The 20,421-nt window shown below is 59.5% G+C and overlaps 1 protein-coding gene across 2 annotated transcripts in view; it reads left to right on the top strand.

The window, feature by feature from the left end:
• The window catches only part of NACC2 (NACC family member 2), a 57,751-nt gene extending 37,862 nt beyond the window's left edge, over positions 1 to 19,889 (top strand). For both annotated transcript variants that reach the window (XM_090274960.1, XM_090274961.1), the window contains exons 3-6: positions 16,274 to 16,438; positions 17,593 to 17,698; positions 18,110 to 18,207; positions 19,318 to 19,889. In XM_090274960.1, coding sequence (XP_090131086.1) covers positions 16,274 to 16,438; positions 17,593 to 17,698; positions 18,110 to 18,207; positions 19,318 to 19,820 — 872 coding nt within the window. In that variant the 3' untranslated portion in view covers positions 19,821 to 19,889. The remainder of the gene's footprint in view (positions 1 to 16,273; positions 16,439 to 17,592; positions 17,699 to 18,109; positions 18,208 to 19,317) is intronic.
• Positions 19,890 to 20,421: the final 532 nt, after the last annotated feature.

Here is a 20,421-nt window from a genome sequence, read left to right as displayed (position 1 = left end):
CGTGTCCCGTGTCGCCGTCTGTCGTGTATAGACACCACAGCGATGTGTCCAGGTCGCCATCAAAGGACAGCGGGTCATTTCTATCGTTGATGTCAGGAGTGGAGCCACCAGGAAGGCCCTGACTGGGGGTGGGGTATTGACAAGGACTCCCCGCTCTGTCTCACGGTGCCCCCTCCTCTGCAGGGCGTGGCTCAGAGCCTGGCCCCTCGTGGGGCTCAGGACAGCCTGCTCTCCAGCTCCTGGGGCTTGAGAGCTGTGGGGTGTCCGCAGGTCAAGGCAGTGGGGCCCTGGGGGGCAGCGTGGGCTCTGGCGCGGGTGGACATGGAGGGCAGGCACCTGATGCAGTACGGGGTCTGCCCCTGTGGTCTCCACGCTCCCCGGACGTTGCGTACCCACAGGCTGCGAGGAGTGGTGACCGAAGTGCCTTCACACTGGGGACCCTGCACAAGTATTTGGTTGTGGCTGGTGGCCACTGTCAGCCCAGCTGCCCCTCGGCCCCTCGGTAGGTGAGCTGACAAGCTCGGTGGGACGGGACGCCCACCCGGGCCCCTCCGCCGTTCTGTGCGGGGAGGGTCTGACCCCCTTCCTTGGCCCCGTGCCCTGGGCCAGTGTCCCCTGTGTGCCTGGACTGCAGGCAGCGTCCCCTGGCCCCGCTGAGGCAGGTGTATCGGAAGGCAGACGTCAGCCCCGTGGACGTCTGCACAAATGCACGCCTCCCTCTTCAGACACTGGCCGTGGGCCGCCACGTTGACCCGTTCTGGGGGCGCCGCGCTGACACGCCAGGATGCTCCTGGTGTCCCTGTGTGGTCTCGCTCCGCCTCGGGGCACAGCCAGCTCCCTGGGTCAGCCCACTGTCCCTCACGAGGCACTCCGCGGGCAGGCAGCTCAGGTGTGAGCGTCAGGCCCGGGGACCTGGGCAGGGCTGCACCCTTGGGAATGTCGCGCCTCGGCCCAGCCGTCCTAGCGTCCTGACACGGCACACACAGCGAGAGCCCAGTTGTTCCCGTCCACCCTGTGCCCTGCGCGCTGCAGCAGCAGGCAGGGAGCGTGTACGAGCCCTGCCCCGGCTGGGCCCCTCCGGCCACCTCCGAGGTCAGTGCTGCTGAGGTCAGCCACACCTCTGGGGCAGGGCCTAGCCCGCAGGTGCGGCCCCTCCAGCAGGACCTCCTGCCTGCTCAGGGGACAGGATGCCTGTCTGAGGCGGCCACACTGCCCCAGGCTCAGAACTCAAGGTTGTCACTTGTGGTCCCAGAGAGAAGGGATTAGGTTTTGTTTTTGAATCCCCCCGCCCCCATCCCCCTACACTGCTTCCTGGGCCAGTGTCGCACTGCTAGAGCCCAACCCAACCCCTAGTGGGGCCCTGGAGCCAGGGGCCCGTTTGTCCCTGACCTGGCTGGCTGGGACCCACGTCGGGGGAAGGGCAGGGTACGTCCGGGGAGGGGACTGTAACTTCCCTTTTAAAATAACGCCCCAGCCCTGGCTGGTGCGGCTCAGTGGATGGAGCGCCAGCCTGGGAACTGAAAGGTCGCCGGTTCCATTCCCAGGCAGGGCACGTGCCTGGGTTGAGGGCCAGGTCCCCGGTTGGGGGTTGCATATCAGTGTTTCTCTTCCTCTTTCTCCCTCCCTTCTCCTCTCTCTAAAAATAAATAAATAAAATGTTTTAAAGAAATAAGGTAACACCCCAGCAGCACCTAGGGGTGAAGGAGGTGCCTGTCCTGGTGCGTCTGTTCCCCCAAACACCCAGGAGGCTGCCCTGAGGGCCAGCGGGCGTGACGTCCCAGGCCGCTGGTCCTCCTCTGCTGGCGTGAGGCAGGTACGGTGTCACGTTTGAGCCTCAAAGCCCTGGACGTCCTGCGAGTTCTTAAACCAGGTTCCTGAGGGATAATTTCCGTACCTGAACGGGGTGCCCGTAAACCCCCCGTGTGAGCCTCGGGGGGAGGCCCCGCTGGCCATCAGCGTGCGCCCGACCCCCTCACCCCACGCAGGCAGCTCCGTCTGCACTCCTCCCCGCCTCCCTGCCCCCCTTGGCTGTTCTGGGACGGCCCGTGTGCAGAGTCCGGCGGCATCCCTCGCAGTAGGTACGTCTGGGACTCAGTGCCGTGCGGCCCGGTCCTGCCTGCGTCCTCCCTGCCGCTTCTCCGTGTGTTGGGAGTGAAACATGCCGACTTCAGGTGTGCCGGTGACATGTTCGATAACGGTCGTCAGCCCAGCTCTGGCCACGATCACGACCCAGAGCGCTTTGCTCCCCTAGAAGGTTCCCCATTCACGTGCCCTGCACCCCCCGCTGCTTTCTGCCACCGGAGCTCCTGCCCTTTCTAGAACCTCTGCGTGTGAGTTCATACAGGACAGCCTTGGGTTTCACTTCTCAGTGACCGTGTCTTGAGATTCACCCACGTGGCTCGAAGCCTGGCTCCTCGGTGCTCTTGGCTGCTCTGGCCTCGCCCAGCTGTGGGTGGCTGCGGTGTGGGGGGTATTGTCACTGTGCCCCACCGTGCGAGGCTGCTGTCACCATCCGCGTGCAGGTCACGTGGCCACAGGAGAGCTGCCAGACGGGTCGCTAGTTTTCTTTCCATTTTAATCAAGAAAGAGGTTTGAATTTTATTGTGTCTTTTGTTCACCCCGGCACATGATTATGTGGGTGTTCGCCTTAACTTTACTAAGGTGGTGAATTGTCTCCGTGAATTTTCAAGTTGTTGAACCGTCCTTGCATTCCAGGGATAGACCCTGCCCAGCCGCCGAGTTATGTACTTCCTCTGCGCTGCTGGATTCCTCGTGTTAATGTTTCCCTAAGGAGTTCTGCGTCCGTGCTGGAGGAGGCTAATTATCTGCAGTTTCCAAAGATTGCCTTCATCTGGTTTGGGTGTCAGGCCGGGGCGGGTCTTTCCTTTTGAAAGACTTCGTACTGGGTTGGTGCTCGTTAATTCCCGCGTGCTGGGCGGCACTGGTTTGGCAGCGAGGCCTCTGGGGCCGCAGCTCTGTTGCCCCCCGCGGGGGCTTCTGAGTGACGGCCTGTTACCGTGGGGTTCTCCGTTTTGCCCCACCCGTGGCGTGTGTGTCTTTGGCAGCCCTGACCCACTTTTTATCTGCTTTGGCCTTAATAACAGCCACCCCGGCTTCCATGCAGCCAGTGTTCCGTGGCCTTGGCTGTTCCCCCCATTTCCTTAAACCCGCTGAGCCTCGGAGTACGTGTCTCACAGACGCCCATGGCGGAGATGTGCATTTCTATCCAGTCTGACAGTCTGTCTTGTCTGTCCCCCGAGTCTGTCCCCTGAGTCCGTTTCAATGAGGCGAGGCCCAAGGCTGCCGTCTCGCTGGCGTGGGCTTTGTCGCTGCCTTCGTTTTCTCGTTTCCGGCGCTTTCTGGATTGACTTTTCTGTAGCGTCCGTCCAGCCCCGCCGCTGACTTCCCCAACGGCGGCCCCCGTCACGCCTTGGCTGCGTTGGGTTGGCTCGCGCCTCCCTAGCTTCTCCCGAGGCGGTTTCTCAATCCCATCCCACCATGTAACTTCAGGGTCTTCCAGCCTGTGTCTCCATTCCCCATTCTGGTCCTTGGCGCAATGGTTCTATTATAGTATGAGCCTTATGATGTGGTAGTATTTTTATTTGAAATAGCTAATTATCTTTTTTACCATTTTAGTCGCTTAAAAATGTTAACCACAGCAAAATTTACTCTTGGCTATCCAGTTTTCTGAGTCCAGTCACAGTCATGGGGTCACCCCCACAGCCTGGAGGACACAGAACAGTGTCGTCGGCCTGAAAGCCCCTTCATCAGTCAGCCCCTCTGCGGTCACTTCTTCCCCCTCCGGCTGACTCCTGCCCATCACTGGTCTGGTGTCCATCATGTACATGGAGTCAGAGTCCGTGGCCTTTTGAGTTGGAAAGCAGTTGAGATCCATTCATGTTGTTGTGTGAATTCGTTTTTGTTTTTTTTTTTTTTTTTTATTGGTGAGTAGTATTCCATGGGCCCCTGGCTGGTTTGGCTCAGTGGATTGAGCGTCGGCCTGCGAGCTAAGTGTCGCTGGTTCGATCTTCCAGTCAGGGCACATCAGAGAAGGAAAACTCTGACTCCAAAAAACCTCCGCTGCCTTGCGGCATACCTCTTCAGGGGAAAGGCTAAGGGAGTAAACCCCGACAGAAAATCCGGAGCCGGAGTCCCTAAGGCGGTTTGACGTTGTAGTCAACACCGGCAACTCCTGCGGCGCACCTGAAGCCAAGCTGTATTGACTCCGTCTTTCCCTTGGACCCTTCAGCTGCGAAGAGAGGGGGGGTCTGCTGCATGGGCAACAGCAGACCCTCCATATCACCCTGCCCAGGCTCTGTAGCTTCAGCTTCACTGGAGAGGACACTCCAGCGTCATCGCAAGATGTCGATTCAACACGGGAGGAGACAGATACCGTGTCACTCCCGAGTCGGACTGCACAGCCATTCTCGGCGGTGCAGATAGACTCTTCAGAAGCTACACCATCGTCTCTCGAGACGGACGGCTGCCGACGAGTATTCCATGGTAGGGCTCTACCGCTGTTTATTTGCCAGTTAAAGGATGTTGAGGTTTCTAGCTCTCCGTGATTATGAATGAGTCTGCTGCGAGCACCCGTGCCCAGGCTTCGGCACGCATTTCAGCTTTCGTTCCCCAGGAGTGAGATTGCAGGTTGTGTGGTGAGTGTATATTTAACTGTGTGAGAACCAGCCACGCACAAGGATTCCTGTGTTCTCGTGACACTGGGTTTTGTCTTTTTATCTTAATCCATTCTCGTGCTGGAATGTCATGGTGGTTTTGTCTTCCCGTCACGTCCAAGGATGGGCATCTTCCGTGTGCGTGCTGCTGTTGTGACCTGCCCTGGTCAGCGGCCTCTTCCAGCCTTTGCCCTTCTTATTGGATGGTTTGAGGGTTGAGTATTGTCGAGTATCATGCGTTCTTTATATATCGCAGATCAGAGTCCTAGGTTGGATATGTGATTCATAAGCAGCTTCTCCCAGACTGCAGTTGTCTCTTTAAGTTCTGATGAAGTTAGATGGTTGCTCATTTCTTCGTAGGTCATGCTTTGGTGTTGTGTTTAGGTCTTTACCTAACAAGAGATGGGTTTTTTTCCCCCGTGTTCCCTTCTAGATGTTTGATGGCTTAGGTTACATTGAGTCTCCGGCTCATTTTGAGTTACTTTTTGTAGAAGTTGTGAGGTGCGGCTCAAGACCCGTACTGTTTATTGTAATGCGGATGTCCGGTTTTCTTGGGAAGGCGTTAGAAATATGAACAATGCTCTCGTGTTGAACTCACAGCCTCACCTTGTCCTGCGTGCTTCGTGTAGGCGGGCGTCTCCACCCGGTGCCACGTTGCCTCCGCTCAAAGAATTTCTTCCAGTGTTTCTGACCACCCTGTTGATGGACGAGTAAGGAATTCTGAAAACCTGTCGAAAAGGTTGTTATTCTCACCTGAAAAACGATCGCTTGAAGTATAACTGATGGTCAGTAAGATGAAGCCACCCATCACACCGTTGGTGCCACCGCTCCAGAAGGGCGTGTTTGCTGGGCACAGCATTCTGGCTTGACGGTTATTTTTTTCCTTCAGTGCGCGTTATTCTCTTGTCTTCCGGGTTGCGTGTTTTCTCTCTCACAGGAAACGTTAGCCCTTCTCCTCTGCTGCTCTGTGTGTGTGTCTCACTTGCCTTCCAGGCTGGTTTAACTCTGGGTGAGCTGTGAGCGGCTCCGGACGGTTTCACGGGGTTTGTCCGCCGCAGGGCTGCCAAGCCCTCGGGACCCGAGCGTTCGCACCGTTAGGACTTCGAGTGTCTTCGGGCCCCTCCGCGAGCCCCAGTGAACCTGCTTTGGTCCCGGAGGCCCTGTTTGCTGCTCAGTGGGCAGCCTGTTCCCTGTCCAGGCTTTCGAGCGAACCGTTTCTGTTACTCTCTCTTCTTGTTCCCTGATTTTTTCCCTGCAGTTCCATTTTGTTCTTAGTTACCCTTTCCACTTCTCCCCACTGAGGTCCCAGTTTTAGATTAAAAAAAATTTTTTTCTGATCATGGTTTTCAGCTGGATTAAAGCCTCTGCCTGTTCACGCCCGTCTCTCTGTCACCTCTTGGTCTGTTTCTGACGGGCCTTCCTTCTCCTCAGCCTTTCGCGGGTCTACTTCCTCCTTGCAGGACACGGGACATGGGACCGTCGCATTGCTGAGCACCTGTGGCTCACACGCCCAATCTCTCGGGGTGGTGTTACCGTGACACCCTGAACATGGGGTGGCGTTGGGCACCTTCCCGTGGCCGCAGCATTGGGACGGCACCCCGCGAAGGGGCTGTTTCAGTCGCTTCCACTTTCCCTAGTGACACATCTGCCTGTCCTTACGACTTCTCACGAGCTCCCCGCCCTCCGAGCGGGCCTTCGGTCGGGGCATGTGCAGGTGTCCTCCCCGACTGCAGCCTTCGCTTCCTTAAGGCAGTTTTGATGTAGTCAAGTTTATTGATTTTCTTCTCTATCACTCGTGGTTTTTAGATTTTGTTTAAGGAAACCTTTCTTCACCTCAAGACGATGCTGGTGTTCCTCTCCCTATTTTTAATTGAATTTATTGGGGTAACAACGTCCTCTGTCTATTCTTTTTAAAAAGCACTTTGATTTGCAGTCATTTTAGATTTACAGGAAAATTTCAAGTGCGGAGCATCCTGCGTGCCTTTCTCTCGCTCCCTGGCGAGAACACGCCACGTTTGCTTTATCATTTATACTTTTCCTGAACCTTCCAAGAGCAGCTAGTGTGCCCTTCCCCCCCAAGTACGAGCATTCCTTACAAACAAGGGCGATCTCTTACAAGGACCCAACGCGTGTTGTCACGTGAGGCGCAGGCCCACGCGCACGCCCCCAGCCGTCTCAGCCTTGTCCCCTGTAACACATGTGTCCGCGACCCAGTATTGAGTTCAGAACCCCACCCTGCACTTTGGGTTGTTCTCTTTGGTCTCTTTATTCTGGGACAGCCTCCCAGCCTCCGTCCTGCGTGGCACTGCCCTTCCTGCAGAGCACGGTTCAGTTATTTCGCAGAATGTTCCTCTGTTCGGTCTGTCTGGTTTTGTCCCGTGATCGGAGGCAGGACGTGCGTTTCAGCTGGGATGCCGCCGCCGCGACGCTGGGGGCCTCTCAGTGCGCCATATCGGGAGGCACACGATACCCGCTTGGCTCGGAGCTGGTGACGCTGCCTTTGATCCTCTGGCGAGGGCGACCTCTGCCAGGTACAGTTACTGCTCTCCCTTCGCGAGGCGAGGCGGCATCACCAGCCCCCCCCCCCCCCCCCCCGCCAGTGAGTATTGATCGGGCCCTTCTGCGTTGATTACCTGGCAGTCTTTTTTTTTTTCCATCCTCACCCGAGGATGAGTTTTTATTTATTTTATTTTATTTTTGATTGTTTAATTTTTTAATGGAAGGTTTTTAAATTTTTTATTTATTGATTATAGAGAGAGAAACGTCAATTTGTTGTTCCACTTATTCATGCATCATTGTTGCTTCCTGTAGGTGCCTGACCGGGTTCAAACCCACAATCTTGGTGCATCAGGACGATGCTCTAACCCACTGAGCCACCCAGCCAGAGCCTATTTTATTTTATTTTATTTTTGCTTCCACAGAGAGAGGCAGGGAGAGAAACACCGACATGAGAGAAACATCCGTTGGTCGCCTCATGTACACACCCTGACAGGGGATTGAACCTGCAACCCAGGCCTGTGCCCTGACCGGGAATTGAACCCACGATCTTTAGGTTTACTGTGCGATGCTCCAACCAGCTGAGCCCCGGGGCCAGGGCCGTCAGTTAGTTGGCATCTTTCGTGGGGCAGTTGCTTCCCCAGGTCTCTTGCTGCTTTATTTCGTCCCTTCATTTAGCTGTTATTTATCGAGTGTTAGTATAGAGGTTCGTATGCTGCAGTGTGTTTCATAGCCAGCAAAACAGTCCAGGCCCATACTTTCTGACCCCAGCCCTGGGGTCGGCGCTTTTCCTTCCGTGCGCAGTGGGGCTTGGAAGCCAGGATTGCGGTGCGAGGTTTGCTCGTTGCTGCGGGGTGTCATTGTTTAGCCGTCAGAGCTAAGAGTTTCTGTGTTTAATAACCACGAGTTCATGCCCTGACCGGCGTGGCTGGGTGGGTTGGGTACTGTCCTGCAAAGCGAAAGGTCGCCGGTCCGATTCCCGGTCAGGGCACACGCCTGGGTTGCGGGCCGGGTCCCCAGTCGGGACACGTGAGAGGGGCACCCGATCGATGTCTCTCTCGCACCTGGAGGTTTCCCTCCCTTTCTCCCTCCCTTCCACTCTCTCTAAATCTAAATAAAGAAAATCTTTAAAAATAAAACTAATCATGAGTTCACACTGAGACCAAGAGTCTAATGCAGCACCCTCAGGGGCCCCCGAGCTGCCCAGTCCCCCGTTGTCCACTTCTCCTCCCGACAGTCAAGACACCAGCTCCTGTTGTCTTACTGCGGCGTTTGCCTCTGGCGCCATCTGGAATTGATTTCTTCTTAAGGATTATTTACCTATTTATTTATTTTTAGAGAGAGGGGGAGGGAGGGAGAAAGAGAGGGAGGGAAACCCCCATCGGCTGCCTCTCACACGCCCCCACCTGGGGACCCGACCCACATCCCAGGCCTGTGCCCTGACTGGGAATTGAACCGGCGGCCTTTTGGTCCGTAGGCTGGCGCTCCATCCGCTGAGCCACCCCAGCCAGGGCCGGCATTGATTTTTTTATTGTGAGGCGGGGCTCCAGGGGTGCTTTTCCCCGTTAACTTCCCAGGTCACCTACCACTTTCTGTTCGGGGACCACCTCTCCGCGCTGCTCTGCGGCAGCCACTCTGTGTGGCCTGGACGTCTGTGTCCTAACCGCCACGTGGTGGACGTCCCTCGGGGTTTTGTTCCTTACGGTTGCCTGGCCTTGGCTGCTGTTTGCGCGCTGATGCGCCTTTCAAAAGAATTGACTCGTCGAACTCCACCCCGTCTCTGCTGGAACTTGGGGGGGTCGCACTGCTCTGTGGGTGAGTCTGGGGAACTGATCCCTCTGTCAGAGTGGGTGTGTCCCTCCGTTTGTTTACGTGTGTTTCAGCTTTCCTCGGGACTGTTTTGCAGTTCTCTGCCCATCTTTTGTTAAATTTATTTCTAGAAATTCATTTCTTGTTTTGAGCTACATGGTATTTAAATTTCTTTTTTCATTAGATGATGAAAACACAAATTGGATTTTATTTTAAAAATCTGGCCACTCGATAAACTCAGTTATTTATTCTGATAGTTTACCTGCACATTCTTGAGGCGTCTCTCCGGGTGCAATCATGTCACCTGGTGACAGTGACGATTTTTATTGGTCTGTAGCGTGAACTTCCTTCCTCTCTTGCCTGACCGGACTGATCAGAACCCCCAGGTACCACTGTCTTGTTTCCAAACTCGGGAAGAGCGTTTTGTGTCTCACCTGTAAGTGGGGTATTTGCTCGGGGCTGCTTTTGGGGTCGACTTGATCTCATTAAGGAAATTCCTTTCCTTTCCTTTCCTTTCCCAGGTCCAGAGTTTTTTTTCCATACATACCTAAGTGTTGAATTTTAGCAAAAGCCTTTTCTCTGAGTATTGAAATGGTCACCCAGTGTTCCTCTTCTACTCTGGTGTTTTTTTAATCCACTCCCGAGGACAGGTATGTGTTGGTTTCTAGAGAAAGAGGGCGGGGCTGAGAGAGGGAGGGAGACATCCACGTGAGAGAGAAGCGTTGGTTGGTTGCCTCCCGTCCACGCCCTGACTGGGGATCGAACCTGCGACCTTCTGGTGCCCGGGATGATGCTCCAGCCTGGCCTCGTGGCCAGGGCCATCTTCTGGTCTTACTGTGCTGTATTACACGGATGGTTCCTTGAATAAAAATAAAACGAAACAGAAGTCCTTGCATCCCTGGCATAGGTTCAATCTAAATGCATGTTGTCTCCTTTTTAGAGACCTTTGCATTCGCCACCCTGGTTTTATTTTCTCTTCTTTTCTTGCCCTTTCCTGGCGCCGATTCTGAGGGGTGGGGCCCCCCAGGAGGGGCCCCAGGCAGACACAGCAGGGGCAAGGCCCGGCGTCCAGCAGTGCATGACCTGAGCCCAGAGCGCCGAGGCATTGCAGACGCTGACCCCAGCCGCTCCGAGCTCCAGCCTCAGCAACGGCAAACCTGGAAATGCCCCCAGGACAGCACGCGCAGTGTGGGTGCCGGTGTGGACACCCCAAACCCACATCAGAGGACGCAGGAGCTCAGACCAGGGCCCAGGGCAGTGTTTGGAGCCGAGTGTGTTAGATCGGTGCAGGGCCGGGCTGGGCCAGGTGGGATGAGCCGTCCTGCCTCGTTGGCTAATATTTTCTTCAGGATTTTGCCACCGTGTTGAGAGGGGTGCGTGCCCCCTGGTTTCCTTGTAGGGAAATGTCTCGTGGCTGCTGCCAGATCAAACGGAGGGGCAATTATTTCACTTTTTCTTTAAAGGGTCTAGAAGAGTCCCCGGCCTGGCGGCTCGGTTGATTGGAGTGTTGCCCCGCGCACACACCAGGAGTGTGCAGGGTCCCCTCCCTGGTCGGGGTGTGTATGCAGGGCGACCAGTCGCTGTTTTTCTCTCCCGCTGATGTCTCTCTCTTGTTCTGTCTCCCTTCCTCTCTAACATCCATCAACATGTACTTAAAAATACAAAAACTACAGGTTCTGGGCGAGTTGACGTGAGAGCGTGCTGTTCTTTCCTTAAATGTTTAAAGCAGGCCCCGGGGAAGCCGGGCAGGCCTGTTCCCCTGGGAAGGCTGCCCCTCGGGTGCTGCCCTTGATCCAGGCGTCATGGCCTTTGATTCTTGCGGGGAGTGTTTGGGCCAGTCCCTCCCGTCACTGATCTTTTGGGGTTTACCTGCCGTCCCACGAATCGCTCCTGTTTGTCCCTCTGATCTTGTTGCCCCTCTGCTGCATCCCGGCTGCTTCCCTTCCGGTTACCCGTCTGTGGACGGTGCTCAAGGGCTGGAGGTCTGGCATGCGCCCCAACTCACACGGTCCTTACGTGGGAGCCCCCAGTCCCCGGCCGCATCCCTGTGGTCCGGCCTCTCCTCCTTGTCTACTGGCCCCATTCTACTCTCCCCACTGCCCCACTGTCCCTGTCTCCATCCCTGTCCTGCTGTCCCCATGCATTGCTTTGGCTCAAACGGCCCTTCCGTTGCTGCTTTAAACCGTGGGGTTGACTTCTCTGCGCATTTATTTCCGCTCAGCTCTGCTCTTTCCCCCCCACGCCCTCTCTTCTTGACTCTTGTCTCCGGCTTCATGTCTGATCACTTCTGGGATTCGTGGTCACCACGCACCCCCCTCTCCGCCTGGGGCTTCCATCCCACACACTCCAGGACTTCCGTTCTGTTTTCTGATTTTCTGCTTTTTTGTGTGTCCATTGAGTTACTCGCCTGCTCACGAATCGTCCCGTCGCTCCGTGGGATCCTGTTCCCAGGACTCGTGCTGATTCTGGTTGTCTGGGTTGTCCTCAGTCTCGCACAGGCTTTGGGCGGTCGTGCGGCGGGTCCCCGAGGGCCCAGCTGACGTCTCCGGGAAGTGGGTTTTCCTCATTCTGTTCTGTTCTCTTGCGATCCTGTTGCTTTGTGTTGAATGCCGGACTTCTTGTGCCGACATTGACCTGCAAGCAGGCTCCTCCTCTGAGTTCAGGGACCGCAGTTGGGCTGGGGGCCGCTGCCTGAGGGCTGGGGGCCGTGGTCACAGGCCCGGGGACCGCGGCCTCCTGGGTGACCCTGCTCCTGGACACGGCCCTTTCCGGATCTCAGCTGGGACTCCCCGAAGCGCCTCTCCCTCGGCAGGCCCCCAACCCAGCGTTGGTCTGTCTGGTGCGGGAGACACCGATTCTAGACGTCATTGTGTTTAGTCTCTCGACAGCTTTTTCTGAAGCTCCGGCGGGTGCCGCTTTGTGGTCAACTCAGGAAGTCGCACCGAGGCCGGTTCCCGGGCCGTGATGCCGCCCACGCGGGGGCCCCACAGTCCAGGCAGCTTTTGGAGTTGTTCTTGGGGGGCTGCTCCACCGCGGCGGGCGGCTCCGGGGCCTCACAAGCCCAGTGCGTCAGTGAGCACAGTGGCTGGGCTATTGGAGACCGTGCCGCCGCGGGCCGCCGTTCCCCTGGGGGTCCCACTCAGGCATCCCGGGCGCCTCGCCCAGGTGCGGGGTGCACGTGCGGGGTCCCCTGGACACACAGCCCTGCTGGGGGCTCCCAGTGACTCATGTTGCTTGGTCGGGTGGCTGGGGGCTGCATGGGTCTTGAGAATGGCACCGGGCAAGCCTGGGGGACTCGCAGAAGGACAGAGAGCAGAAAGTGGGGCCAGATTGGCACGAAGAGCTGGTGCGGGGGTCATCGGGGGTGGGGGCTGGGAGACCAGTCAGGGGACTAGTGGGGTCCCCCAGGGCCAGACTAGGCAGCAGAAGACAAAAATAGCAGGCCTCACTGGGTCTGGGGGTGCCAGTGGCCAGGGCAGTGGGCTTGGCGTGGTGGCGCCGGCACCGAGGGGGTCAGGCCGAGATGGGTGGGGTGACACCCAGAGGGGGTCTCACGTGTGCTGAGCGGCCTCCCGGGGGCTGTCGGGGGGTGACCGCGCTCCGTCCCGCGTCGTTCCCAGCAGCCGTGCCTGGGCCCTCCTGAGCTTGGGGACCCCAGGCCCTGCCGCGCCCCTTTCTGTCTCAGCTCCCAGGGGGCACACGTCTTCACATCCTGTCCCCACCTTCATTCTCCCTCCTGCCCGCGGTCCCTGCCTGACCCCTGGCACCTCCTGCCCGACAGACCGTGTTTCGTTGGCTCTAAACGTATTCGGTCCCGTGTTTCAGCACCCACGCAGGGGGTGTTCCCTGCGTCCACGGTGCGTCGCCGTTACACCGGGAGCGCATCTGTCTTCCGACACCATCGTGACCCCTGCTGTCCCCGCTGCACAGGCTTGAGGACCCTGCAGGGGCTGCCCCGGCGTGTTCTAAGACATGGACGGTTGTGCTGGTGCCGATGATGTCCTTTCGGGGGGCCCTTTCTGAGGTGCCGTCTGGTGGGCGCTGGGCTGGTAACCGGGGATGGCGTGGCTGTCCCCGTGGTGCGTCTGTGCGTGAGAGGCCGCCTGCAGCTGAGCGGCAGCTGCTCTGGGCGCCGGGGCGTGTGGCCGGAGCGTTCACGGTGCAGAACAGCCCCATCGCCCCCAGGACTCTGTGCTGCCCCGCGGCCACCCGCCCCCACCACGGGAAGACACACGTGTTCTCAGTGCCTGTACTGATGTCTTGTGGACATCACCCCATGCAGAGGACTCACCCCGCTTTCACCCACGTGAGGTGGGCTCTTTGCACGCAGCAGGATAAGTCCGAGTTCATCCGAGCTGTGCGTCAGTAATTGTTCCCTTCTCGTGCTGAGCTGTGACCCCTTGTCTGGATGGCTCCTTGCTTGTCACCCGCGGCAGGACGTCGGGGCTGTTCCCTGTTGGAGGCCCTGGTGGTCAGAGCTGACGCAGACATTCTTGTACAGGGTGCTGTGGGGACAGTCCTCAATGCTCGTTTCTCCGCGGTAAATACCCGGGAGTGGGATTGCCGGGTCACGGGCCAAGGGTAGGTTTCACTCGCTCAGAAACCAGCCAGCTGTGTCCCAGCATGCTGTGCTCCTCCGTTTTCACCGACGGGCCCGCCGGTCCCGTTGCCCTGTCCTTGCCGGCACTTGCTGAGCTCAGGTTTCAAGCTTAGCCGTTCCCGTGAGTGCGACATGGCATCTCCCGCGGTTTGTGTGTTCTGGGGGCTAACGAGCTGGGGAGGTTTTTGTGCAATCGGTTGGCATCTGGATCTTCCCCGTGAACGGCCTGTCCAGATCTTCAGCCCAGTTTCAAAACTGGGTTGCACGCTTTCGTACTGGTGGGTGCTGAGTGTGCTCTGTGTCTTCCGATACCAGTCATTTACTGGGCCTGTAATTAGCGCATCTTTCCTCTGGCCCATAGTAGGCTGTTTTTTCACCTTTCCCGGACAGGAGACTTCATTTTGATGAAGTCCAGTTTATCAATTAATCGTTTTACGGGTGGTGCTTTTAGCTGAACCCAAGATCACAAAGATTTTCTTTTCTCAGAGTTCCGTGGTTTTAGGTTGTACATTCAGGACCGGGATCCCTTTCTGTTTGTTTTTGCATGAGGTGCGAGGCTTGGGTGGAGGGAGTCTATGTGTGCGTTCTGCCTGGGTGTGGCCAGCTGCTCAGCACCGTTACACGGGCCGTCACCTCTCCGCTGCGTGACACGTGTGCCTGTGTCACGGACCAGCCGAGCATACTCGTGTGGGTCCGTTTCTGGGCCGCAGCGGCTGCCTCCTGGTGCCTGTGCTTCCAGCGTCCTAGACTCGGGCGGCGTGAGTCAGCGCCTACCTCTCAGTTTGGTTTGAAGGCGTTTTTTTCTCTGCCCTTAAAAACCAGAGGGCCGGTTTCTTATTCTGCCATTTTAAGAAACTTCTGTGGCGTGGGCATCACCTCCTCTGTCCCTGCCCAGCCTCCTCTCAACTGGGGGGGCCCCTGAGAGTCGGGGCTGTCTGCACAGTCTCAGAGGTGTCAGCTGGGTGGTTCCCCAGGGACACACGGTGCCTCTGGGGACAGGAACAGGCTTTTCTTCTCCTGGGGCCTGGGGCGGGAAAGCACCCGGTGGGCTGGGGCCGTGGCGTGTGTTGCTTGAAGAAAAGGTCCGTGACTTTCTTTGGATTCCAACTCAGGGACCCACGGGAGGCTGCGAAAGCTCAGGGGCTGAGGCCGGCGTGACCCTCCAGACCTGCGTCACCTGTGACTCCTTCCGTTCATTCTTAAACGCTTTTTTTTTATTGTAGTAAAGGGCACATAGCAGCGACCATCTCCACTGCGTCTCTGTGCCGGGGTCATTCACACAGCTGTGCAGCGGCCACCACCGTCCCCTCCAGGACTTTCCATCCTCCCAAAGGGACACTCCGTCCCCATGAAACCCCCACTCCCATCCTTCCCCCAGCCCCAGCCCTACCATGAACTCCCTGTCTGTGGATCTGCCTCCTGCAGGGACCCCGTGTGCGTGGGGCCCCTCGGGACTGTCCTTCCGTGTCTGGCTCATCTCACTCAGAGGGCTGTCCTTGGGTCCTCCTTTGCTGGCTGGATTCCTACGGGGTCACAGGGTCACTGAGGCGGGAGCAGGCTCACCTGCCTGCGAGCCTGCCGCCCTGTGAGACCCCTTGCCTGTGCCTCACCTTCCCACGTCATGAGCCATCGATGACTCAGCCTCTCAGCACAGCAGCTAATGGCCTCTCGTGCGTCCCACGTCATGGGCCTCACGCGTGGAGCCCACCACCCGGGAACCAGGTTGCTGCTGCTTCAAATGGGGCCGTTGGTGGTGAAGGACGTCGGGTGACAGGAGGCCGCTATGCCCTGTGCCCTGGGACCTCGCTGTCACATGCAGTCTCTGCAGGCGGCCATCTCCTGCCCCCAGCCCGCCCAGGGCTTCCTGCCAGCCTCGCCGTCCGGCTGGAGGGACCCACCCAAAGGCCACGAGGGGCATGCTAGTGGCCCGGTCACTGTGCCCAAGACACAAGTGCTCTGGATTTCCAGAACCAAGTTGTAACTCAGGCCCCTCCTATCCCTGGACAGAGGAGCCGGGCAGGGGGCGGGCGCAGGAAGGAATTCGGGGCGCCTTTCCAGATGCGCCCCCTCGGGTTTGGGTATTTTTAGCTGGCGCGGTGCTGGCACGTGCCCAGCAGGAGTAGCGAGTGCTTCTCCTGTTCTGCATCTGACAGTCTCCGGCTCTGGGGGAGCCAGGCTGGGGCTGGGGGGGCCGTGCGGGGTGCAGACAACTTGTTCTGTTTGGAGAAAGTGCAGGAGAGGAGTGAGCGCTCTGGATGCTGGCGCCAGGCTGCCGTCTGCTGCGCGACCACAGCAGGCTGCGGGGAGGGGTGGGGAATTCTCTTTTAAAATGTCATCGAGTTTTTTCCTGTTCCCCCCAGTCCTCCCCTGGTGATCAGGGGTGGGGAGATTCTCTGTTGCTCTGCTGGCCCCCGTCACCCCACTGTGTTCCCCCATATGTCCAGTGGGCAATGCCTCCCTCCGCAGAGAGGCCCCTCTGACTACCCTGGTCTGTGCAGCTGGGTGTCTGCTAACCGGGGCAAACTCCCTCCTTTCCCCGGGAATTGTGCCGCAGCTGGGGGGCAGGGGCGGGTACGCAGGGCGGGCACAGAGCGGGGCTGAGCCGGGCCTGGGGGCCGGGATGGAGGGCCTGTGCTCTGTTCCTGCCGTGGCTGCTCTCGGGGACCCTGACCGGCCGGTTCTGTACCCACCACAGTGCAAGAGAAACCAGAGCCGGTGCCGCTGGAGAGCCGCTCCTGTGTCCTCATCCGCCGCGACCTCGTGGCCCTGCCAGCCAGCCTCATCAGCCAGATCGGGTACCGCTGCCACCCCAAGCTCTACTCAGAGGGGGATCCCGGCGAGAAGCTGGAACTGGTGGCAGGTGAGGCCCGCTCCGCCGGTCCTGGCGTGCGGATGTCCCCTTGGTTATTTTTTCTGCAGATCTGTAAACACTGTACTCATTACCAATCAGTCAAAAAAAGAGAGAGAACATCTATTTCCTCTAATTTCCTTTTAGAAGAATGTATCATTAAGAGGAGTTACTCAATGAATTAATTTAGCATTTTAATTGAATCTCCTGGGCTGGTCTCGCTTCTGAGTGGCAGGGGTGGCGGCCCCGATGGTGTTTTCATTTAGAGCTCAGACAGAACCCAGTCGCGTGCAGTTTGCTAGCCTCCGCCCCCTGGCCCAGCCCCCCGGTGCCCCCTCGCCTTGTCCATGGTGGCATGGCCAGGGGTTCGGAGCAGCAGCCCGTGGAGACGGGCTGGTCTGCAGAGGAAACAGTGCGGCTGAGTCAGGAGCCCGTTGGAGCTGGTGTCTTTGTCAGAAATATCGATCTCCTCTGTGGGATCGGTTTTCAGGATGTGAGGCTATTCACGGGGATGGTGGGTGTCAATGGCACCGCCGGCCTTGGTGGTGGACAGGGAGCCCTTGCCAGGGGTCTGTCCCCTCCGTTGCCCAGGGTTCCGAACACGGGCTGGCTAGGAGCAGGCTGTCTCCTTCCTCCTCGGGGCTCCCGCATTTGCTCTGTGAGCTGTCAGGTCCCCACGGCTCCTGTCTGCCAGTGGGTGGGCCTAGTCGCCTTCCCTGGCCCAGCCCCTGGCCGGATGTCAGAACTTGGGTCCCCACTGTGCCCAGGCCCTGGGGTTGGGGTCCCCACAGCAAGGGGGCTGAGGGTGGCCTGCTTGGCTCTTGAGTTTGAGGCTCTGAGGACATGAGGTGGCTGGATGTGGGGCCCTTGGGGATCATGGCTGGGGACCGTCACAAGGTTCCCTGTGCAGGACTGGCCGTGGGCCTCTGCCCAGTTGCTGCTGACTCCCCTGCGTATCCAGCTCGTGGGAAGGGGACCGCAGGGCAGGACAGAGTGTTCCCCCCAGACCTCGGCCGAACAAGGGGTTCCCTGGAGGCTAGAAGGGCGGTGTGGGGACAGCCCTGGTGGCAGGGCCTCGGCACCACGAGGCAAACCTGGAGCCCAGGCCCGGGTGGGGGCCCGCTGGGTGGCCGGGCCCCGCCTCACTGTGCTTCTGGCGGCCGCAGGCTCGGGCGTCTACATCACACGGGGCCAGCTGATGAACTGCCACCTGTGCGCCGGCGTGAAGCACAAGGTGCTGCTCCGCAGGCTCCTCGCCACCTTCTTTGACAGGTAGGCCCCTCGGCTGCCCCGGAGCTGCAGGCGACTCCCTGAGCCCCTCACCGCCCTCACCTCTCTGCCGTCACGCCCTGGGGGGGGGGGGGAGCGGTCCGGGGAGGGGCTCTCAGCACTTCTCAGAGGGCTTGGGAACCCCTTAACGAAGTGAGGGGCCTCCCTCCTCTATTCAGGGTGGGTCGGGCCAGCCCCTTCCCCTGGGGGCCTTGCCTGTCTCCCGCCCACCCAGACATGGGGCCTGCTTCCCCGCTGCACCCAACGCGGGGGGTGGGCCCCAGGCCACGGGGGAGGCCGGGTTCCCCTCCACGCGGGCTTCCGGCTCCTCCGTCCAGCACACGGGCGGGGAAGCCCATTCTCGCGGTCACTGCGGCCGGAGCCTCATCCCGCCTCCCTCCCGCCCCCCGCCAGGAACACGCTGGCCAACAGCTGCGGCACAGGCATCCGGTCGTCCACCAGTGACCCGAGCCGCAAGCCCCTGGACAGCCGAGTCCTCAACGCTGTGAAACGTAAGGGGCCTGGGGGAGCCCCTGGGATGCAGCCCGGGGAGGGTGGCCTGTCCCCAGTGCCGGGCTGGGCCGTGGGTCAGCAGAGAGGAAAGAGCAGCTCTTGGGAACCAGGTCTCGAGGTGTGAACGTGCCTGGTATGGTTCCAAGCACGAGGAACTCAGCTGCGAAACTATTTTAATATGTGAAATAGATCTAATTTTCCTTTTTGAACAAAACCCTTTATTTACATTTGGAAGTTATTTTGAGCCTTTGCCATCTGCTCGGCGGCTCGGCCTCCCACTCCCGGGTGCGGGGGCGGTGCCCGGCCGTGGCTGTGGCAGACGCCACCCTGTCCTGCACCCCAGTCTCGGAAGAAGCCGACCGGTGCACAGCGCGGGTCACACCGGCCAAGCGCATGTCCTGTAGCCGTGGGCATACCCTCACTGTCTTACTTTCTTGCTTAAAAAACATACCTTGTTTTAGAGCAAAGAGGGGCCTTTGCAGTCGAGAAAGAGTGGGGGGGCCGGCCAGGCCTCCCGGAAGATGCGATGCTGGGCAGGGGTGTGGCTGACGCTGCCCGTGGCGGGGCTCCCGGCACGGGGCCTGCCTGGCGCGCCTGCCTCTGGGCTCCGCGCTCTTGGAGAGCTGGGTCTTGTGCTGCCTTGTCCAGCCTGCGGGTAGACACGCGGGCTCTGTCCTGACTCCCCCTCTGGCCACGGGAGGCGTATCTATCAGGCTGTGTGACCCGATCCTGGATCCGGGGGAGGTGGCCGAGGGGGAAAGTGGGGCCTGCCCACGGCCACACAACCAGCTGGTGGCCATGTGCTGGAGCCGCAGCCTTGCCCTTGGGGCTGATTGTCTCTCCCCGCTGTGCACTCTGGCCAGAGACGGTCCCAGAGCGTGGTGTGGCCTACAGGGCTGAGTGGGGAGTAGGGAGGCCACATGGTCTCTGTGCCAAGTGGGGAGCAGGACCCGTCCCCCTCCCCAAACGGCCCAGGAGTGGCCCCTCTGACCCCGAGGCCCGTCTGGGGCGTCTCGGCTCTGGGGCCCCTCGGGAGGCAGAGGGGCGGCCGCGGTGGAGCCCTGTGGTGACAGCCCCTCCTCATGCCCGCCCCCCGCCTGTCCTTCCAGTGTACTGCCAGAACTTCGCTCCCAGCTTCAAGGAGAGCGAAATGAACGTGATCGCCGCAGACATGTGCACCAACGCCCGCCGCGTGCGGAAGCGCTGGCTGCCCAAGATCAAGTCCATGCTGCCCGAGGGCGTGGAGATGTACCGCACGGTCATGGGCTCCTCGGCCGCCGGCGTGGCCCTCGACCCCGAGTTCCCGCCCGCCGCGGCGCAGGTGTTCGATCAGCGCCTGTACGCCGAGCGGCGGGCGGACGCGGCCGCCATCGTGGCCCTGAGAACTGACGCCGTGAATGTCGACCTGGGAGCCCCCGCCAACCCCGCCTTCGAAGCCGGCGAGGAGGCAGAAGGGGCCGGCTCGGTCATCCAGGAGGTGGCGGCGCCCGAGCCGCTGCCCGCCGCCGGCCAGAGCCCCCCGCAGCCCTTCGAGCCGGGCAGCGGCAGCTCCAGCCGGCCCCAGACGCCCGCAGCCCGGAGGCCCGAGGCCTCCTACGCGGGGACCTTGTAGAGGGCCAGGCGCGCCGGGGACCGGTACTAGCTGCTTGCATGCGTTACTAATACAGACAAATGTGATCAAGCCACTTACCTACTGAACTGCTGTTGCCTGAAAAAAATGTGATTTTTATTCTGCTTGTATTTAAAATTTATGAAGGAAACCTGCATTTGTGACACTGTAAACAATTAGGCCACTGGCTGCTGAGTCGCGAGAAGGCCCCAGGGCCCCTCTCCTGCTCGAGGTCAGTCTCCAAGCGGAGCTTCTTGCCCCCTTCTCAGGGAGGCGGCAAGAGGCCCCCGGGCCCCCGAGCCCAGCCCTGCCGAGCCTCCCCCCTTCCTGCCCCTCTGCCGGGCGGAGCCGGGGCCTGTGGCGTGGGGACCAGTGTCCTTACCCATGAGGAACCCCCCGCCCCGCCGCTCCGGGCCGCGGCCAGGGCTGGGCCCCCAGAGGCCAAGCTCCTTGTTTTTCCTTCTTCCTGAGACCCGGGGTCAGGCCCGCGGGGTCCGTGTGCGTGTGGGGTGTGCGAGTGTGCGTGTGTTGGACCGTGTGCGGGGGGCAGTGTGACAAGCAGGGTCAGGTCCGTGGCCCCTGCGAGGACGACGGGCCCCTGGCT

Source organism: Furipterus horrens, unplaced genomic scaffold, assembly GCF_987537825.1.
Source record: "Furipterus horrens unplaced genomic scaffold, mFurHor1.1.pri manual_scaffold_4, whole genome shotgun sequence".
NCBI classification, from domain to species: domain Eukaryota; kingdom Metazoa; phylum Chordata; class Mammalia; order Chiroptera; family Furipteridae; genus Furipterus; species Furipterus horrens.
Note: the sequence above shows the minus strand (reverse complement) of the source record. Positions and strands in the feature narration are given on the sequence as shown.